We start from the raw sequence: 18366 nt of genomic DNA on the forward strand, positions 1-18366 counted from the left end.
TCCCTGGAGCCTGGTAGGGTGCTGCCCTTGTATTCTGGCTGGCTGTTATTTTTCTCTGTCCCTGCTACATGTCTTAAAGGACTTGTTTGGATCTCCAGTTCCTAGCATAGTGCCTGGCACAGTGCAGGTTCTCAATGAGTTTGCAGAGTGAATGGAAATATAAACTAGAAATATATCCTTGTTGAAATCAGCACACCAGTAGTCCTGGTGTAAGTGTGTGTACATGTGTGTGTGTGTATAAAACCAGGTGGAGATATAGGAACTATTATTGGGGTATGGGTGCATAAATTGGGATGTTCTTTTTAAAAAGAAACTCCAAACAGACTTCTGGAAGGTTATTTTCTAAGAATCTTGCTGGCAGCGTGAAGGCAACCCCCCTGTGCACAGCCCCACCCAGCCTCACGTGGCCACCTCTCTCTTCCCCCATGAAGGGCTGGCTCCTCAGTATATATAAACCTCTCTGGAGCTCAGGCATGAGCCAGCAAGGCCACCCATCCAGGCACCTCTCAGCACAGCAGAGCTTTCCAGAGGAAGCCTCACCAAGCCTCTGCAACGAGGTTCTTCTGTGCACGTTGCTGCAGCTTTGGGCCTGAGATGCCAGCTGTCCAGCTGCTGCTTCTGGCCTGCCTGGTGTGGGATGTGGGGGCCAGGACAGCTCGGCTCAGGAAGGCCAATGACCAGAGTGGCCGATGCCATTATACCTTCAGTGTGGCCAGTCCCAATGAATCCAGCTGCCCAGAGCAGAGCCAGGCCATGTCAGTCATCCATAACCTACAGAGAGACAGCAGCACCCAACGCTTAGACCTGGAGGCCACCAAAGCTCGGCTCAGCTCCCTGGAGAGCCTCCTCCACCAGTTGACCTTGGACCAGGCTGCCAGGCCCCAAGAGACCCAGGAGGGGCTGCAGAAGGAGCTGGGCACCCTGAGGCGGGAGCGGGACCAGCTGGAAACCCAAATCAGAGAGTTGGAGACTGCCTACAGCAACCTCCTCCGAGACAAGTCAGTTCTGGAGGAAGAGAAGAAGCGACTGAGGCAAGAAAATGAGAATCTGGCCAGGAGGTTGGAAAGCAGCAGCCAGGAGGTAGCAAGGCTGAGAAGGGGCCAGTGTCCCCAGACCCGAGACACTGCTCGGGCTGTGCCACCAGGCTCCAGAGAAGGTAAGAATGCAGAGTGGGGGGACTCTGAGTTCAGCAGGTGATATGGCTCATAGTGACCTGCTACAGGTGCTCCAGGCCCCCCTGCCTGCCCTTTCTCCTAGAGACTGCACAGCTAGCACAAGACAGATGAATTAAGGAAAGCACAGTGATCACCTTCAAGTATTACTAGTAATTTAGCTCCTGAGAGCTTCATTTAGATTAGTGGTTCAGAGTTCTTGTGCCCCTCCATGTCAGTTTTCACAGTCCATAGCAAAAGGAGAAATAAAAGGACCGGGTGAGATGTGTCTGCATATGAGCAGTAGAAAGTTGTCAACTGTCCCTTTTGAAAAACTATCCTTTTTTGAACCTTTGCTCAGATTGTTATTCGTACCTTTTGATGTTAAAATGACCTTTATTTATGAAATTACAATAGATTTGGGAAATGATAATAAGTGGTAAGTTTTTGTTTATTTTTAAATGTTCTTCCTTGGCAAAATAAAGAGATGGCACCTCTCTGTCAGTTTTCTCAATATGTTGTTCTGAAAGTTTTCTTACTCAGTCCAATCTGAGAACCTCTGCTTTTAAGTCACCAGACAAATTCTTGAGATGGCTTTTTCTGAGAGGCTCTTCTGTTCATCCTGGTCCCTTCTTGCCTAAAGGTGAGTCTGTGTGTGTGTGTGGGGCGGCGGGTGGGGGGTAGGTGTTGGGGGAGGTCTTCTTATTAGCTGGGAAGATGGTATTTGTGTCACTTTTTGTGAAAGTGGGCTCCCAAATATTCCCTGTTGAGGAAGTATTCTAATCATGAGGAAATAAGCAAGCAAATCCAGTTGTTGGACAATTAGTTTGGACTGGTCAAAGATGTCAGTGCCAAGGAAGAAAGAAAAAAGGGGTGGGGAAGGGCTTGTTCTATATTAAAGAGACTAAAGAAATGTGTTAACCAAATGTAGTGCATGAGTCTTGATTGGTGTCTTCATCCAAGGGGGAAAAAGGCTATGAGGAACAGGTTTGGGATAACTGAAGCAATTTGACTGCTCATTATTATGTTACTGTATTATAATGTTCAGTTTCTTGGTGAGATAATGATACTGTGGTTGCGAAGGATAAAATCTTTGTTCTAAGGAGATACATGCTTAAGTACCCAGGGTGAGGCGTCAGGATGTCTGCAATTTGCTCTCAAATGGTTGAAGAAAGACTGCAAATATATAGATAATGAGAGAAAGAAAGGTAAAACAACTGTGGCAAAATATTAATAACTGGTGAATTACAAACTGGTGAATCTAAGTATATGGGGAGCTTATTGTACTATTCTTTCAGTTTTTCTATAGGCTTGAAAAGCTTTAAAATTATGAGAAAATATTTCCTAAAAAGAGCCTTCTACGTGAAAGGCAAGCTCTTCATAGCTATGGGGTTAGAAAACCCAAGAGCCAGAGCCTGGGGATGACCTTGGGCAAGTTATTGAACCCTCTGCATCTTCATTTCTTGTCCATAACATAACAAAGAAAATTCCTGCTGTGAATAATTTTTGTGGGGTTCACATGAAATACCTATAAGATGTAAAGGATTTTTAAAAAATGTTTAGATTGTTAGAAGAGCTCCAATTCTGAATTTTACAACCAAGGAAAGTGAAGTCCTAAGATGCTAAGGGGCCAAGGTTGCCCAGCTGGTCAGTGGTAGAGCTTGAGACTTGAATCTGTGGAGACAATTGAAAGAATCATCATTACCAGAAGTGTGATGAGGCATTACTTATTTCAGACTGTTGAATGAAGTTACATTCTCAATAAAAACTCCTGCATGTGTGTATGTGGGTGTGGGTGGTGTGTGTGGGTGTGGGTGGTGTGTGTGTGTGTGTACAAAAATAGTGGCAATGTTTTGCCTTTTTTTTTCTTTTGTGGTCATTTAACAAGTCTTTGGGGATTTATTAGATGTGTTTCCTAATTTTATATTTTTTCTTGATCTTTCCAGCTACTCCACTTTTGAAATAAGGGCAACATCCCATTATATTGAACACCAAACATGGAAGTTCTTTTCTAGTAGTAGATGGTTTTCATGAGCAGGAAATTACATTAGTACAAGAATGTGGAACTGGAAAGGGACCTAACGAGCATCTGGTACCGCTGGCTGATTTTTGCAGATATGGAAACTGAGGCCCAGAGAGGTTATTCAGCTTGTCCATGGCCATCTACCAGTTAGTGGCAAAGCTCGAATTCTGGCCTCTTCCTCTGAAGTTCAGTGACTTTCTTTCTTTTTTTTGAGACAGAGTTTCACTCTTGTTGCCCAGGCTAGAGTGTAATGGCACGATCTCGGCTCACTGAAACCTCTGCCTCCCGGGTTCAAGCAGTTCTCCTACCTCAGCCTCCTAAGTAGCTGGGATTATAGGCATGTGCCACCATGCCCAGCTAATTTTGTATTTTTAGTAGAGACAGGGTTTCACCATGTTGGTCAGGCTAGTCTCGAACTCCTGACCTCAGGTGATCTGCCTACCTCGGCCTTCCAAAGCACTGGGATTACAGGTGTGAGCCCTCCCTGTACCTGGCCATGAGGTTCAGTGACTTTCAAGACCTTCAGCTGACCTCTGGTTTATAGACCCTAAAGGTAAAAGACAGAAAGGTACAGGAATGCTTGGAACAAAAGATCTGTTTCAAGGCCAGATCTAGGGAAAAGGGGGCATTCTGGAGGCTGGAATGTAAGTCTAGGTGTGCTTTTTTGCAGGAGTGGCAAGAACTAGGTGTGGAGGTTTGGGTAGAGAAGCTTAGTGAGGCTGAGTGGACAAAGGTAAGGCCTGAGAAGGTAGCCTTTCTGTATTCCACCTGCAACTCAAATTGTTACCACCACTTTCTTGATCATGTATTAATAGTTGTTATGTAGAAAAAATTTCCTTATAATCATAGAAATCACTTGTTTATACATACACATAATATGACATATTTTACTACATAACTATTACTACAAAGTTATATATAACTTTTTCTTCTCTGGGCTTATATAAATTTTCATATATATACATAAATAAATTTTATGTATATATAATAGTTTTTGAAAAGTAGAAAAAAAATACAATTAGCCAGGTGTGGTGGCTCACACCTGTAACCTTAGCACTTTGGGAGGCCGAGGTGGACAGATCACTTGAGGACGGGAGTTTAAGACCAGCCTGGCCAACGTGGTGAAAACTTGTCTCTACTAAAAATACAAAAATTAGCCGGGTGTGGTGGCGGGCACCTGTAATCCAGTTACTCCAGAGACTGAGGCAGGAGAATCGCTTGAACCTGGGAGGCAGACGTTGCAGTGAGCCAAGATCACGCTACTGCACTCCAGCCTGGGTGACAGAGCGAGACTCCATCTCAAAAATATATATATATTACATATAATACATATAAATATATATAATTATATATATAATTTTATTGTATATATAATAAAATACATATATAATTTACTAGAAGATAAATTAGAGTTGGTTATTACTGTCACAAGAGAAGGCCTGCTTTGTTTGTTATTTAGCCCCTGCTTTGGACTGGTCTCCTGTTGAACAGAGCCTGGAAGAGGGCTTGTGTGCAGTTGGTTTATATGGACCATGATCCTAGAGAAGAGAAGTTGAGACAGGGGAAAGTGAGACAGGGAAGGCAGGAAAGCCACAAAGTGGGGGCCTTCTCCAGCTAGTCACCACAGTGGGCAATGGAGGCTCAATCCCATCAAGCCCTTCAGAGGGGCTGTGTAGACTGCAACAGAAGAGGGGAGGTTTACCCATGGATCTGATACCCTCTTGGCCAAGGGCTATCCCATGGAGTATATTGCGCTTCCATGATACTCGGATGTGGGGACGAGGTTTGTTCTTGCAGACTGATTTCTTTTTTTTTTTTTAAGATGGAGTCTTTCTCTGTCCCCCAGGCTGGAGTGCAGTGGCACGATCTTGGCTCACTGCAACCTCCGCCTGGGTTCGAGCAATTCTCCTGCCTCAGCCTCCCGAGTAGCTGGGATTACAGGTGCACACTACCACGCCCAGCTAACTTTTGTATTTTTTTTTTTTTCCAGTACAGACAGGGTTTCACCACGTTGGCCAGGCTGGTCTTGAACTCCTGACCTCAAGTATCCACCCATCTTGACCTCCCAAAGTGCTGGGATTACAGGCATGAGCCACGGCACCTGGCCTGTTCTTGTAGACTTTCTATGCAGAAAGTCAGAGAAGCTGGGCCACGGTGGCTGAGGCGAGGTCCCCGCAGGTGATAAATGCAAGAGGCAGGTTGCCTCAGCAATGACTGCAAAAAAGTGGGCAGGATGTGAGGGGAGGGTGAGGGGAGAAACCTGAGGTGTTCAACACAAGTGCTGCAGATTCCCTTTCCTCACCTAGAATAGGATGGGGATGATAATCCCTCATGGGAGTCATCATGCAAATTAGCAGTCACACAGGGAAGCACCCAGTGCAGCGCTGAGCAGCGGCCACCCAGTGAATAAAATATAACTAGAAAGGCTTATGTTACTTGAGTTCCACTATTGTTTTTGTTTTTTGTTTTGTTTTGTTTTTTGAAGATGGAGTCTCGCTCTGTCACCAGGCTGGAGTGCAGTGGCGTGGTCTCGGCTCACTGCAACCTCCACCTCCTGGATTCAAGCGATTCTCCTGCCTCAGCCTCCCAAGTAGCTGGGATTACAGGCACGCGCCACTATGCCCAGCTAATTTTTGTATTTTTAGTGGAGATGGGGTTTCACCATGTTGGCCAGGCTGGTCTTGAACTCCCGACCTTGTGATCTACCCGCCTCGGCCTCCCAAAGTGCTGGGATTACAGGCATGAGCCACTGCACCTGGCCAGGGTTCCACTATTGTTTTAAAGCATCATTCAATAATCAATATGTCAACATGTGCATAACATTTTAATAACACACGTTGATTCTAGAGACAGTACAAGTTAGAGCAGTACTCAGGACAATAGTCTATTAGCTAGTCTTCACTTTCCTAAGATGTTTCTGACAACCTGTAGATAATTAGGCATAGCTTGTTTTACTTCATTCCTTTCATTTATGTAATATGTACTGAACTTTTCAGTGATAGAAAATATCTACGAAAATTATTACAATGCCTATGTCTACAGGCAAACGAGTTAATAAATTCAGTTTCTGGGTTGAGGTCTCTAAAATGCCAAGTCTATAAAGAAGCGAGGGCAGAGAACACAGAACATTTCCAGAATTTTGTAATAGACATGAACCTTTAAACCACAGAAGGACTGAATTTAACATTTTTAAAAACCTAGAAAAAAAACAGCTGGGCGTGGTGGCTCACGCCTGTAATCCCAGCACTTTGGGAGGCTGAGGCAGGCGGATCACGAGGTCAGGAGTTCGTGACCAGCCTGGCCAATATGGTAAAACCCTGTCTCTACTAAAAATACAAAAATTAGCCAGGCGTGGTGGCAGGCACCTGTAGTCCCAGCTACTCAGGAGGCTGAGGCAGAAGAATCACTTGAACCCAGGAGGCAGAGGTTGCAATGAGCTGAGATCATGCCACTGTACTCCAGCCTGGGTGACAGAGCGAGACCCTGTCTCAAAAAAAAAAAAAAAAAAAAAAAAACCTTAAAAAATAAAAGCCCCAAAAATGCTAACTATCTGACACAGTACAGCCCTTAATATTTTCACAATCTCTTTTTGGTTTTCCTCCACATTCACAATGAAATGTTAGTGATTTTAAAACATTCCAGAGAAATTTTAGTGTTGACACATCTTTATTGAGGGCCATTTCATTTATAGTTACTTATGTAATCATCCAAACAACTCAGCTCAGAATACTGGGGCTCAGAGAGGTGGAGTCATTTACCCAAAGTCACACAGCTGGGACATGGCAGAGCTGAACTAGGAGCTATGATTTCCGGCTTAGGTCCAGGCCCCTTTACGAGATTGTTTCCCTGCCTTTGGGTTTTGCATCCTCTATTCTGGGCTTCCACCCGCATGCCAGATGGCTCTATTCCTGGAGCCTGACCATTGCCAGATGCTCCTGGCTGACATGACCTAGAAGAAGCCAGCAGGCTCATAACTTAACCATCGCCCCTGCCAAATGGGAACTGGCCTTGCAGTCATCCTGGAAGCCATTCCCTGACATTTTGTTTTATTGCAGTTCATGTTTATTCCAGCTAATGCACATAAGGAGTGGTTCCTGCAAGGCACAATCTGAAGGGCTCCTTGCTCAGAGCCATAAGGGCCATGGTGGGATTCAGCAGGGAACTTGGCACCAGCCAGGCACTTTTGCTGCCTCTTCTTTGCCAGTGAGGGTAGAAGAACTGATAAGAGGATTGAGTGCACAGCCCAGGAGCTGAGAGTTTACAAGGCAACCCACTGGGACCTGAGCTCAGCCCCAGGAGTGGGTCACCCCACAAAGTGCTGAGCAGCATCTTTGAGACTCTTCTGAAGCCTCCAGGAGCAATCTGGGTCCAGTCGGGAGATAGAAATCACACAGTGGGTTAAGCTGGGGAAAGTTCACTTTAAAGAATTACTAACCGTGATGAAAGAGCAACTATAGATAGAAGTGAACTCCATAGGCACCTAGGGCTGAGGGAGGGTGCCGGACAAGCTTGGAAGGGGAAGGTGAGGTTCAGCACATCAGCTTGCAGAGAAGGTGGCTAAGGTGTGCAGGCCTCAGCTGGTCTGCAGCTGCAATAGGCCGCCTCCCAGTGCAGGTGAGGAGGGCAACCTGCAACGTGTGGCAAGGGCATGGTGGGAGTCAGGGCAGGCACAGGCAGGAGGCCTCCAGAGCACTGAGGTCCGTGTGCAGGGACTCTGGGTTTCTTGTTGGGAGGGCTGTGGAAAGGTTATGGCCAGGCTGTGGCTGTGAGGTCACAGAAGAACTTCGCTCGGGGTCCGTGGCTGGGGTAGGACTCCAACAAATGTCCTCACAGTCATACCGCCTATGGACGCAGGACAGGAAAACTGCAGACCTTTTTCCTCCCACGATGTCCCTCCAGCGCCCTCTACTGAGATAGTTCAACATCGCGCTCACTTCAAAGCTCTTGTTCTTCAGACAGCATACATGGGAGGATGCATTCAACTCTGAGAGCCAATGCGTTTATAACTGACACACCTCCTCAGCACAGGATAGAAGAGTTCGCAGCTGCCATGGCCTTGGAAGACATGGGTTCAAGTCCCAGCGATACCACTTAGCTGTGTGACCTTGGGCATGTTACTTAACCTCTCTGAACCTCGGTTTCCTCATTTGCAAAAGGGGATATTAATGTTCACTTTCAGGACCATTATTTGAAAGTAGTGAGTAGCAAGCACCCAGCACAGTACTGGCTCATAAGAGACACTTAATAAGTAGTAGCGATAGTTCAACTTTATCAGGCGCAATCTGCAGTCCTAAAGCCTCTCTCTATTTCTCTGAAACTTTGAAGGCACCAGATCACATTTAAAAATTACATAAAAATTACTTGAAATGGGCAAAGAGCTATAAATGCCGACAAACCATCTTGTTTCACAAAAAAAAAAAAAAAAAAAAAAAAAAAAGCTGTTTTTTAGAGTTGCAAAGCCAGTACATACTTTAGCTATCCATAAGGAAGTCATCTGTGAAAATGCCTGACTTTTTTGGGTTTCACTTTCTTCCTTCCCTCTATAGCAAAAAGGGCATTTCTTTCTTTTCTCCCCACTGACTGGTAGGTATGTACCCCTACTTTTCTTAGTATACATCTTTTCTCAGTAAGTTGCTAAATTAAATAACCAGCATAAAATACATCATTTTGTATGTGTAAAGGGGCCAGATGCAGGGGAGGGATGGCTCGCCTGAGTTTAATATTTTTTTAAAAACCTAAAAAAAAAAGCCCTAAAAATGTTAACGATCTGTCACAATATAGCCCTTAATATTTTCATAATCTCTTTTTGGTTTTCTTCCACATTCAGAATGAAATGTTAGTGATTTTCAAACATTCCAGAGAAATTTTAGTATTGACACATTTATTAAGGGACCCTCCCATGGCAACTGTGGATGGCATAGCTGAAGTGTAGGGACAAGGTTGGGGCAGTCCTCCAGACTTTGTGTACAGATGGCATGCAGTATTTCTCTCTCCTCACATTGCCTGAAACCAACTCCTTTTTTTTTTTTTTTTTTTTTTTTTTTGAGACAGAGTCTCTCTGTCACCCAGGCTGGAGTCCAATGGCACAATCTCAGCTCACTGCAACCTTTGCCTCCCAGGTTCAAACAATTCTCCTGACTTAGCCTCCCTAGTTGCTGGGATTACAGGCATGTGCCACTATGCCCAGCTAATTTTTGTATTTTTAGTAGAGACAGGGTTTCAGCATTTTGGTCAGGCTGGTCTCGAACTCCTGACCTCATGATCCACCCACCTCAGCCTCCCAAAGTGCTGGAATTACAGGCGTGAGCCACCATGCCCAGCAACTCTTATATTCTGAGAGTTGAGACAATGAAAGAAAAGAAATTTGAATTGTCCTGAGGCAGAGTCTGCAGTGATCCAAGAAGAGGTACAGATGAAAGGAAACCAGCTCAATTCAAGGAACTTGCTTAATGCCCTGATTTTGAAAAATTGTCCTGGCAAGACTTTGCCACATCGAATGAGCCTCTGCACATTGCAGGAGGCTGGCGGGGCCAGGCAGCGGTGGGCTGCTCCTAACAGCCTGGGTGTGTGTTCTGGGCCTAAGAGAGAAGGCATGGCAATCGGCGAGGCAGCATCAGAGAGGAAGGTTACAGATGGTTCTGCCACCTGTGTACAGGAAGGCGGTCACTCTCTCTTACCTCTCCCTGGCAGCACAGAAGAACAGGGAACCTCGGGCACCCTGTCCCTCTCCCCCATAGGCAGCACCAAGTCCCTGCCGGAGGTGTGTGTTGCCTGCACAGGGGGAGAAGGGAAGCAGCTGGTACTGGTCTCAGGTCGATCTAAGGAAACTCCATTTGACCTAGTGAATCAGTCCCTGCCCTGGATACCCTCCTAGGCCAATGCAACCTTTAGAATGAAGAACAAAGGGGTTTCCTCACCTCTGCACAACCTCAGATAGGGAGAAGGAGAGGCAGGGAATGAAATAAAGTTTCCAGGACTCTCCAGGAGCCATTCAGATTGTCCAAGAAACTGGTTTCCGCAGCAGCCTGGAATAAACCCATTTTCCTTCTCGGGTATGAGGACTTTGCCAGATTATGATTTCCTTAAGGGCATGGACCGATTGTGTCTTTTTTTTTTTTTTTAACATAGACTAGCCTATTAGACAAACTTGTGTCTTAGACACCTTTTTTCTTGAGCACCTAGCACAGCCTTGCACTCAATAGGTGCTCCAATGATGTGACTAAAAGGATGGATAAATAGCTCTGTGGATTTGAGGCTAGGAATAATGAAGGCCTGCCATGTCCCGGGGGGTACTCCCAATTACCCCTGGAGTTTGGAATGCACATTGAGGATGTCCTCAGTTACATATACATTTTGGCTTATGAGTCTTTCTTTTTTTAATTTTTTTTTTTAAGACAGGGTCTCACTCTGTCACCCAGACTGGAGTGCAGTGGCATGATCATGGCTCACTGCAGCCTTGCCCTCTTGGACTCAAGAGTCATCCTCCTGCCTCAGCCTCCCGAGTAGCTGAGACCACAGGCTGCACCACCACACCCAGCTAACTCTTTAATTTTTTGTAAAGATGGGGTCTCGCTATGTTGCCCAGCCTTGTCCCAAACTCTTGGCCTCATGCAATCCTGCCACCTCGGCCTCCCAAAGTGCTGGGTTTACAGGCATGAGCCACTGCGCCTGGCCAGCTTATGGGTTTTAACTACTTACATGGTGCACTCTAGACTGAGGGATATCCCAGGGATGGAGGACCCACCCATCTCCAGGGCATTAACACTTTTAAGGAGGCTAACAACTGCAGCCACACAGAGGCAGGGGTGGAGAGGAGAGAAGGGTAGCTGGGATCAGGGGCAGGCAGCTGCAGCAGCTACTGAGCTGGCTCACTGTGGGCAGCATGGCTGTCTGGCCCAGCCTGCACCTCAGAGCTAGCTGAATGTTTTCTTCACCTCCTTCCAGGGAGAAATTTTTTCCAGTACTATAATTTGTTGAAGCTGAACCCCAGCAACTCAAACAAGGTACCCTGAATCTGGAGATGTGAAAATGTAAAATAATGTGTGGCTTTGATGAAATGTGGTAGAACCAGCGGATTAAGACTTCTGTGGTGATCCTCTCTGCCTGAAATCTAAATTTAGGAGAGCTGAGCAAACAAATGATCAAAGGCAGAACATGTCTTCCCGACCCTCTCAGCTGTGTAGGCGCTCCGGCCTCAGGAGATGCACTGACTTTCCTCCCACTGTCCTGAACACCTGAGAATCCTGAGCGGGGAACAAGTTGCTCAAAGGGCAGAGAAGTGACTCAGAGGTTCAGCAAGAGAAAAGCCCAGTGTATTAAGTATGTCTTTTTATTCTGATGCTTTGCTGTCTGGGCCTTGCAAACACAAGAGGGACTGCCCCTCCCAGGGGTAGCCAGTTCCTACAGTTAGCAAAGGACTCACCTGGGAGGACAGCTTTCATATGCAAACCAACCAATCCAGAGCCCACACCCTGTGACCACCTCCATCTGGCTCAAACTCAAGGCCACTGTCCCCCTGACCTAATCACCCAGGGCCTGGTACCAGACAATTAGAGATAACTCCTGTGACCCCAGATCCTGCTGAAATTATTCAAACTCCCCAATCCTAAACCTGCTTACCCTGCCTCCCCTTTCTTTCCTTCCCATGGAAAGAATAAAGGCGCTTTCCCACATTTTCCCCTGGTGCCCTCCTCTGGAGCAACCCTGGTGCTTCCCCAGGTGGCCTCCTGGGCTTAGTGTGCCCCCTTCCTCTTGGGCTCTGTGAGTACAACAACTTGTAAAGATAATTTTTTTTTTAGAGCAGTTTTATGTTCACAGCAAAATTGAGAGAAAAGTACAAACAGTTCCCAGATACTACTGGCCCCCACACATGCACAGCCTCCCCGATTATCATCATCTCCCGCCACAGCAGTTGTTACAACTGATGAACCTGCATCAGCACGCACATCACCCAAGGTCCACAGTTTAAATTAGGGTTCATTTTTGGTGTTGCGCCTTCTATGGGTTTAGACAAATGCATAGTGACATGTGTCCACCATTATAATATCATACACAGTATTCATTGCCCTAAAAATCATCTGTGCCTCACCTAGTCATCCCTTCCTCACCCAGCAACTGCTGATCTTTTTACTGTCTCCATAATTTTGCTTTAACTTGCTTTTCAGTGACAATTGCCTCCTGGGATGTTGGCCTTGCCACACCTGAATAATCATCAAACCTGCATTTTATTTGTTTTTATGTGTATGTGTATGTGATGGGTTTTTGGGGAGGTTGGAGGGGAGGACAGGGTCTCACTCTATGCCAGGGCTGGAGTGCAGTGGTGCAATCACTGCTCACCACAGCCTTGACCTCCCGGTCTCAAGTGATCCTCCCACCTCAGCCTCCCAAGTAGCTGGGACTGCAGGTACACATCACCACCCAGGCTAACTTTTTGTATTTTTTGTAGAGATGGGATTTCACCATGTTGCCCAGGTTTGTCTTGAACTCCTGGGCTCCAGTGATCTGTCTACCTTGGCTTCCCAAAGTGCTGGGATTACAGGTGTGAGCCACTGGGCCTGGCCAAACTGCATTTTAAAATAGCCAAGCCTGTTCCTTGTGACTATTGCCTCATCCTTGTATTCAAGACTGCTGTAAGATCATAATCCTAAGCAAGAGTAGAGACATGTAGCACACCATGATCACTTACTGTCTAACCAATGCTGCCCACCCGCTTCCCTTCTGTATGGCTCACCGCCCCCACCCCAAACTCCTATAGGAACTCTGCACACACTCCCTCTCCATTATGCAAAACTGGTCTCAGAAAGGAATCAGGCAGAATATTCTACTGAAAGTATAAAGCTTAATATGTTACTTCTTACAAGAATATTTGCATATAACAAGGGAAAAAACCTTAAGTCATGCAGTAAACTTTTATCTTTTTTTTTTTTTTAACAGGAGTCTCCCTATGTTGCCCAAGCTGGTCTTGAACACCTGGGCTCAAGTACTCCTCCTGTCTTGGCCTCCAAAAGTGCTGGGATTACAGACATGAGCCACACTTCTTTTTTTTTTTTTTTTTTTCTTGAGACAGAGTCTTGCTCTGTTGCCCAGACTGGAGTACAGTTGTACAATCCCGGCCCCCTGCAACCTTTGCCTCCTGGGATCAAGTGATCCTCAGCCTCCTGAGTATCTGGAACTACAGGCATGTGCCACCACACCCGGCTAATTCTTGTATTTTTAGTAAAGATGGAATTTCACCATGCTGGCCAGGCTAGTCTTGAACTCCTGGCCTCAAGTGATCCGCCTGCCTCGGCCTCCCAAAGTGCTGGGATTTCAGTGTGAGCCACTTTGCCCGGTCTCTTTTTTTTTTTTTTTGAGACCGGGCCTTGCTCTATTACCCAAGCTGGAGAGCAGTGGCAGGATCATAGCTCACTGCAGCCTTGAACTTCTGGGCTCAAGCAATCCTCCCACATCAGCCTCCCAAGTACCTAGGACTGCAGATGCTTACCACCATGCCCAGCTAATTTTTCATGAATTTTTAATTATTGAAATTCAGACATCTAAGAAGATGCTGAGGACTGTCTCCATATTCCTGAAATTACAACTCACCTATTCACAAATCAGCCCTTCTAGTGGAATTAAAATATTATTTGATTTTGAATACCCTACTCTAAGGTAGGCACATTACCCTGCAATTTATTATTTATGAGGTTTTTAATTATGGAATTGTTCAAATATTCACAAAAGTAGAGAGACTACAATGAACTCCAATGTAGCCATCACTCAGGCCCAACTGTTATCAGCACAGTCCAATCATGCTTTATCTTCCCTTCTCTGACCCCCAACCCATCCCCAGTCCTTATCTAAAATCAAATCTCAAACACCATATCTTTGGGAGCCTATTTATTTAGTTAGTTAGTTTTAAGACAGGGTTTCTTTCTTGTTGCCCAAGCTGGAGTACAATAGTGTAGTCTGGGCTCACAGCAATCTCCCCCTCCTGGGTTCAAGCAATTCTCCTGCCTCAGTCTCCCAAGAAGCTGGGATTATAGGCACCTGCCACCACATCCAGCTAATTCTTTTGTGTTTTTAGCAAAGACAGGGTTTCACCATGTTGGCCAGGTTGGTCTCGAACTCCTGACCTCAGGTGATCCGCCTGCCTCGGCCTCCCAAAGTGCTGGGATTACAGGCATGAGCCACCACGCCTGGCCGGCAGCCTATTTAAATGTCATCCTCAACATAGTCAATCCTTGGGCCATTTTTTCTTACAGTAAAATTTTGTCTCTTTCTTTTAATGCAGTTTCTACGTGGAATTTGGACACTTTGGCCTTCCAGGAACTGAAGTCCGAGCTAACTGAAGTTCCTGTTTCCCGAATTTTGAAGGAGAGCCCATCTGGCTATCTCAGGAGTGGAGAGGGAGACACCGGTATGAAGTTAGGTTTCTTCCCTTTTGTGCCCACATGGTCTTTATTCATGTCTAGTGCTGTGTTCAGAGAATCAGTATAGGGTAAATGCCCACCCAAGGGGGAAATTAACTTCCCTGGGAGCAGAGGGAGGGGAGGAGAAGAGGAACAGAACTCTCTCTCTCTCTGTTCCCTTGTCAGAGCAGGTCTGCAGGAGTCAGCCTTTCCCTAACAAAGCCCTCTATCCTATCACCCACACTTGGGAGGCTGGGCTGGGCTGCACAGGGCAAGATGAGAGATGTGTTGATTTCATCCACTTGATTGTCATGTAGAATTAGGTATACTTGAGAAGTTACATTTTTCAGTAGCGCCTTCATATCTTTATTTTAGGGACAGGTGTACACCAAGCACCATCTCAGCCACAATCTGTTACTAACAGTATGTTTTCTGAACTTTGGCCACTTAGGAAAAGTACAGTTTGGCTCTCTCCAAAGTGTTCCCTGAAAGTCCAACTTTATGACTAATACTGTGATTTCCAGAAACTTTGACTATCCATGTTATTGACAATGATTACTAGTACTGAAGAGCATGCATGCAAGTAGGGGTTATGAAATATTTAAAACACGGTTCTCTAAGATATGAGCAGCAAAGTGTTTCTACCTTCTATGAGGGAACCGAAGGTGCCATTAAAAGTAGAGAAATCTGGACCAGGCATGGTGGCTCACGCCTGTAATCCCAGCACTTTGGGAGGCTGAGGCGGGCGGATCACTTGAGGTCAGGAGTTCAAGACCAGCCTGGCCAACATGGTGAAACATGTTGTCTCTACTAAAAATACAAAAATTAGCCAGGTGTGGTGGCAGTCACCTGTAATCCCAGCTACTTGGGAGGCTGAGGCAGGAGATTGCTTGAACCCAGGAGGCAGAGGTTGCAGTGAGCCGAGATCACACCACTGCCCTCCAGCCTGGGCGACAGAGTGAGACTCTGTCTCAAAAAAAAAAAAAAAAAATACAGGCATCTGTTGTGATTCTGGTAACTCTAAATTTTCAACCGTCTCTTCACTACATTTAAAAAATTATTTTCTAAACCAAATTAGCCAGGTATGGTAGCAGGCACCTGTAGTCCCAGCAACTCAGGAGGCTGAGATGGGAGGGGTGCTTGAGCCTGGGAGGTCGAGGCTGCAGTGCACTGTGATTGCACCACTGCACTCCAGCCTAGGTAACAGTGCAAGACCCTGTCTCAAAAAATAATTATTTTCATGTTTATTATATTAAAATGATGTATGAAATATGTGACTCATCAGATAGGGCTTGAAAAACTTTGTTGTATGGAGATTATTCTTATGAGTTGATTTTTCTCTCTCCTACCTTATAGTAATGAAATAAACCAGGCATGAAAGTCACAATAAGTAATACAATGAACACCCATGAGTCCTTGCCCAGCTTAAGTAGAATATTACAAATGCAGTTGAAGCTCTCTGTGCAACTTTCATCCTTACAACTGACACTGAGTGAATTGTACTTTAAATATTTTATAGCTCCCACTCCCATGCATGCCCCTCAGTGATAGCAATAATTGTCAATAACATGAAACACAGATTGATCACATAGCATTTACCATATATTTACTCTATACCAAGCACTTAACATATATAATTACATTTAAAATTTACAACAGCCCTACTACCCAAAACACTATTAGTATCCCCTTTTACAAATGCGATAACTGAGGCGTAGAGAGCTAAGTAACTTACTGAAAGTCACACAGCCAGTGGGTGGCAGAGCCTAGCTTTAAACCCAGACGATTTGTCTCCAGGGCTGTCACATCTACTGGCTCTGCCAAGCTTCCGCATGATCATTGTCTGTGTTTGGAAAGATTATGGATTAAGTGGTGCTTCGTTTTCTTTTCTGAATTTACCAGGATGTGGAGAACTAGTTTGGGTAGGAGAGCCTCTCACGCTGAGAACAGCAGAAACAATTACTGGCAAGTATGGTGTGTGGATGCGAGACCCCAAGCCCACCTACCCCTACACCCAGGAGACCACGTGGAGAATCGACACAGTTGGCACAGATGTCCGCCAGGTTTTTGAGTATGACCTCATCAGCCAGTTTATGCAGGGCTACCCTTCTAAGGTTCACATACTGCCTAGGCCACTGGAAAGCACAGGTGCTGTGGTGTACTCGGGGAGCCTCTATTTCCAGGGCGCTGAGTCCAGAACTGTCATAAGATATGAGCTGAATACCGAGACAGTGAAGGCTGAGAAGGAAATCCCTGGAGCTGGCTACCACGGACAGTTCCCTTATTCTTGGGGTGGCTACACAGACATTGACTTGGCTGTGGATGAAGCAGGCCTCTGGGTCATTTACAGCACCGATGAGGCCAAAGGTGCCATTGTCCTCTCCAAACTGAACCCAGAGAATCTGGAACTCGAACAAACCTGGGAGACAAACATCCGTAAGCAGTCAGTCGCCAATGCCTTCATCATCTGTGGCACCTTGTACACCGTCAGCAGCTACTCCTCAGCAGATGCTACCGTCAACTTTGCTTATGACACAGGCACAGGTATCAGCAAGACCCTGACCATCCCATTCAAGAACCGCTATAAGTACAGCAGCATGATTGACTACAATCCCCTGGAGAAGAAGCTCTTTGCCTGGGACAACTTGAACATGGTCACTTATGACATCAAGCTCTCCAAGATGTGAAAAGCCTCCAAGCTGTACAGGCAATGGCAGAAGGAGATGCTCAGGGCTCCTGGGGGGAGCAGGCTGAAGGGAGAGCCAGCCAGCCAGGGCCCAGGCAGCTTTGACTGCTTTCCAAGTTTTCATTAATCCAGAAGGATGAACATGGTCACCATCTGACTATTCAGGAATTGTAGTCTGAGGGCATAGACAATTTCATATAATAGATATCCTTTATCTTCTGTCAGCATTTATGGGATGTTTAATGACATAGTTCAAGTTTTCTTGTGATTTGGGGCAGAAGCTGTAAGGCATAATAGTTTCTTCCTGAAAACCATTGCTCTTGCATGTTACATGGTTACCACAAGCCACAATAAAAAAGCATAACTTCTAAAGGAAGCAGAATAGCTCCTCTGGCCAGCATCGAATATAAGTAAGATGCATTTACTACAGTTGGATTCTAATGCTTCAGATAGAATACAGTTGGGTCTCACATAACCCTTTACATTGTGAAATAAAATTTTCTTACCCAACGTTCTGTTCCTTGAATTTTGTGGGAATCTTTGCTTAAGAGAAGGATATAGATTCCAACCATCAGGTAATTCCTTCAGGTTGGGAGATGTGATTGCAGGATGTTAAAGGTGGTGTGTGTGTGTGTGTGTAACTGAGAGGCTTGTGCCTGGTTTTGAGGTGCTGCCCAGGATGACGCCAAGCAAATAGCAGCATCCACACCTTCCCACCTCCATCTCCTGGTGCTCTCGGCACTACCGGAGCAATCTTTCCATCTCTCCCCTGAACCCACCCTCTATTCACCCTAACTCCACTTCAGTTTGCTTTTGATTTTTTTTTTTTTTTTTTTGAGATGGAGTCTCGCTCTGTCGCCCAGGCTGGAGTGCAGTGGCACGATCTCGGCTCACTGCAAGTTCCGCCTCCCAGGTTCACACCATTCTCCTGCCTCAGCCTCCCAAGTAGCTGGGACTACAGGCACCTGCCACCACACCTGGCTAATTTTTTTTTCTTTTTTTCCAGTGAAGATGGGGTTTCACCATGTTAGCCAGGATGGTCTCGATCTCCTGACCTTGTCATCCACCCACCTTGGCCTCCCAAAGTGCTGGGATTACAGGCGTGAGCCACCACGC

General features: G+C 45.8%; 1 protein-coding gene across 1 annotated transcript; it reads left to right on the forward strand.

The window, feature by feature from the left end:
• Positions 1–396: 396 nt before the first annotated feature.
• On the forward strand, positions 397–17760 carry MYOC (myocilin). The gene is made up of 3 exons (XM_513995.6): positions 397–1156; positions 14447–14572; positions 16467–17760. Exons 1-3 carry the CDS (start codon positions 595–597, stop codon positions 17249–17251), a joined length of 1473 nt encoding a protein of 490 aa, XP_513995.2. The 5' UTR covers positions 397–594; the 3' UTR covers positions 17252–17760.
• Positions 17761–18366: the final 606 nt, after the last annotated feature.

Source organism: Pan troglodytes, chromosome 1 (assembly GCF_028858775.2).
Source record: "Pan troglodytes isolate AG18354 chromosome 1, NHGRI_mPanTro3-v2.0_pri, whole genome shotgun sequence".
NCBI lineage: Eukaryota > Metazoa > Chordata > Mammalia > Primates > Hominidae > Pan > Pan troglodytes.

Coding starts and splice junctions, on each gene's coding strand:
- MYOC (XM_513995.6), top strand. CDS start 595: ATGCCAGCTGTCCAGCTGCTGCTTCTGGCCTGCCTGGTGTGGGATGTG. Junction 1,157..14,446: donor GCCACCAGGCTCCAGAGAAG/GTAAGAATGCAG, acceptor CTTTTAATGCAG/TTTCTACGTGGAATTTGGAC. Junction 14,573..16,466: donor GAGTGGAGAGGGAGACACCG/GTATGAAGTTAG, acceptor TGAATTTACCAG/GATGTGGAGAACTAGTTTGG.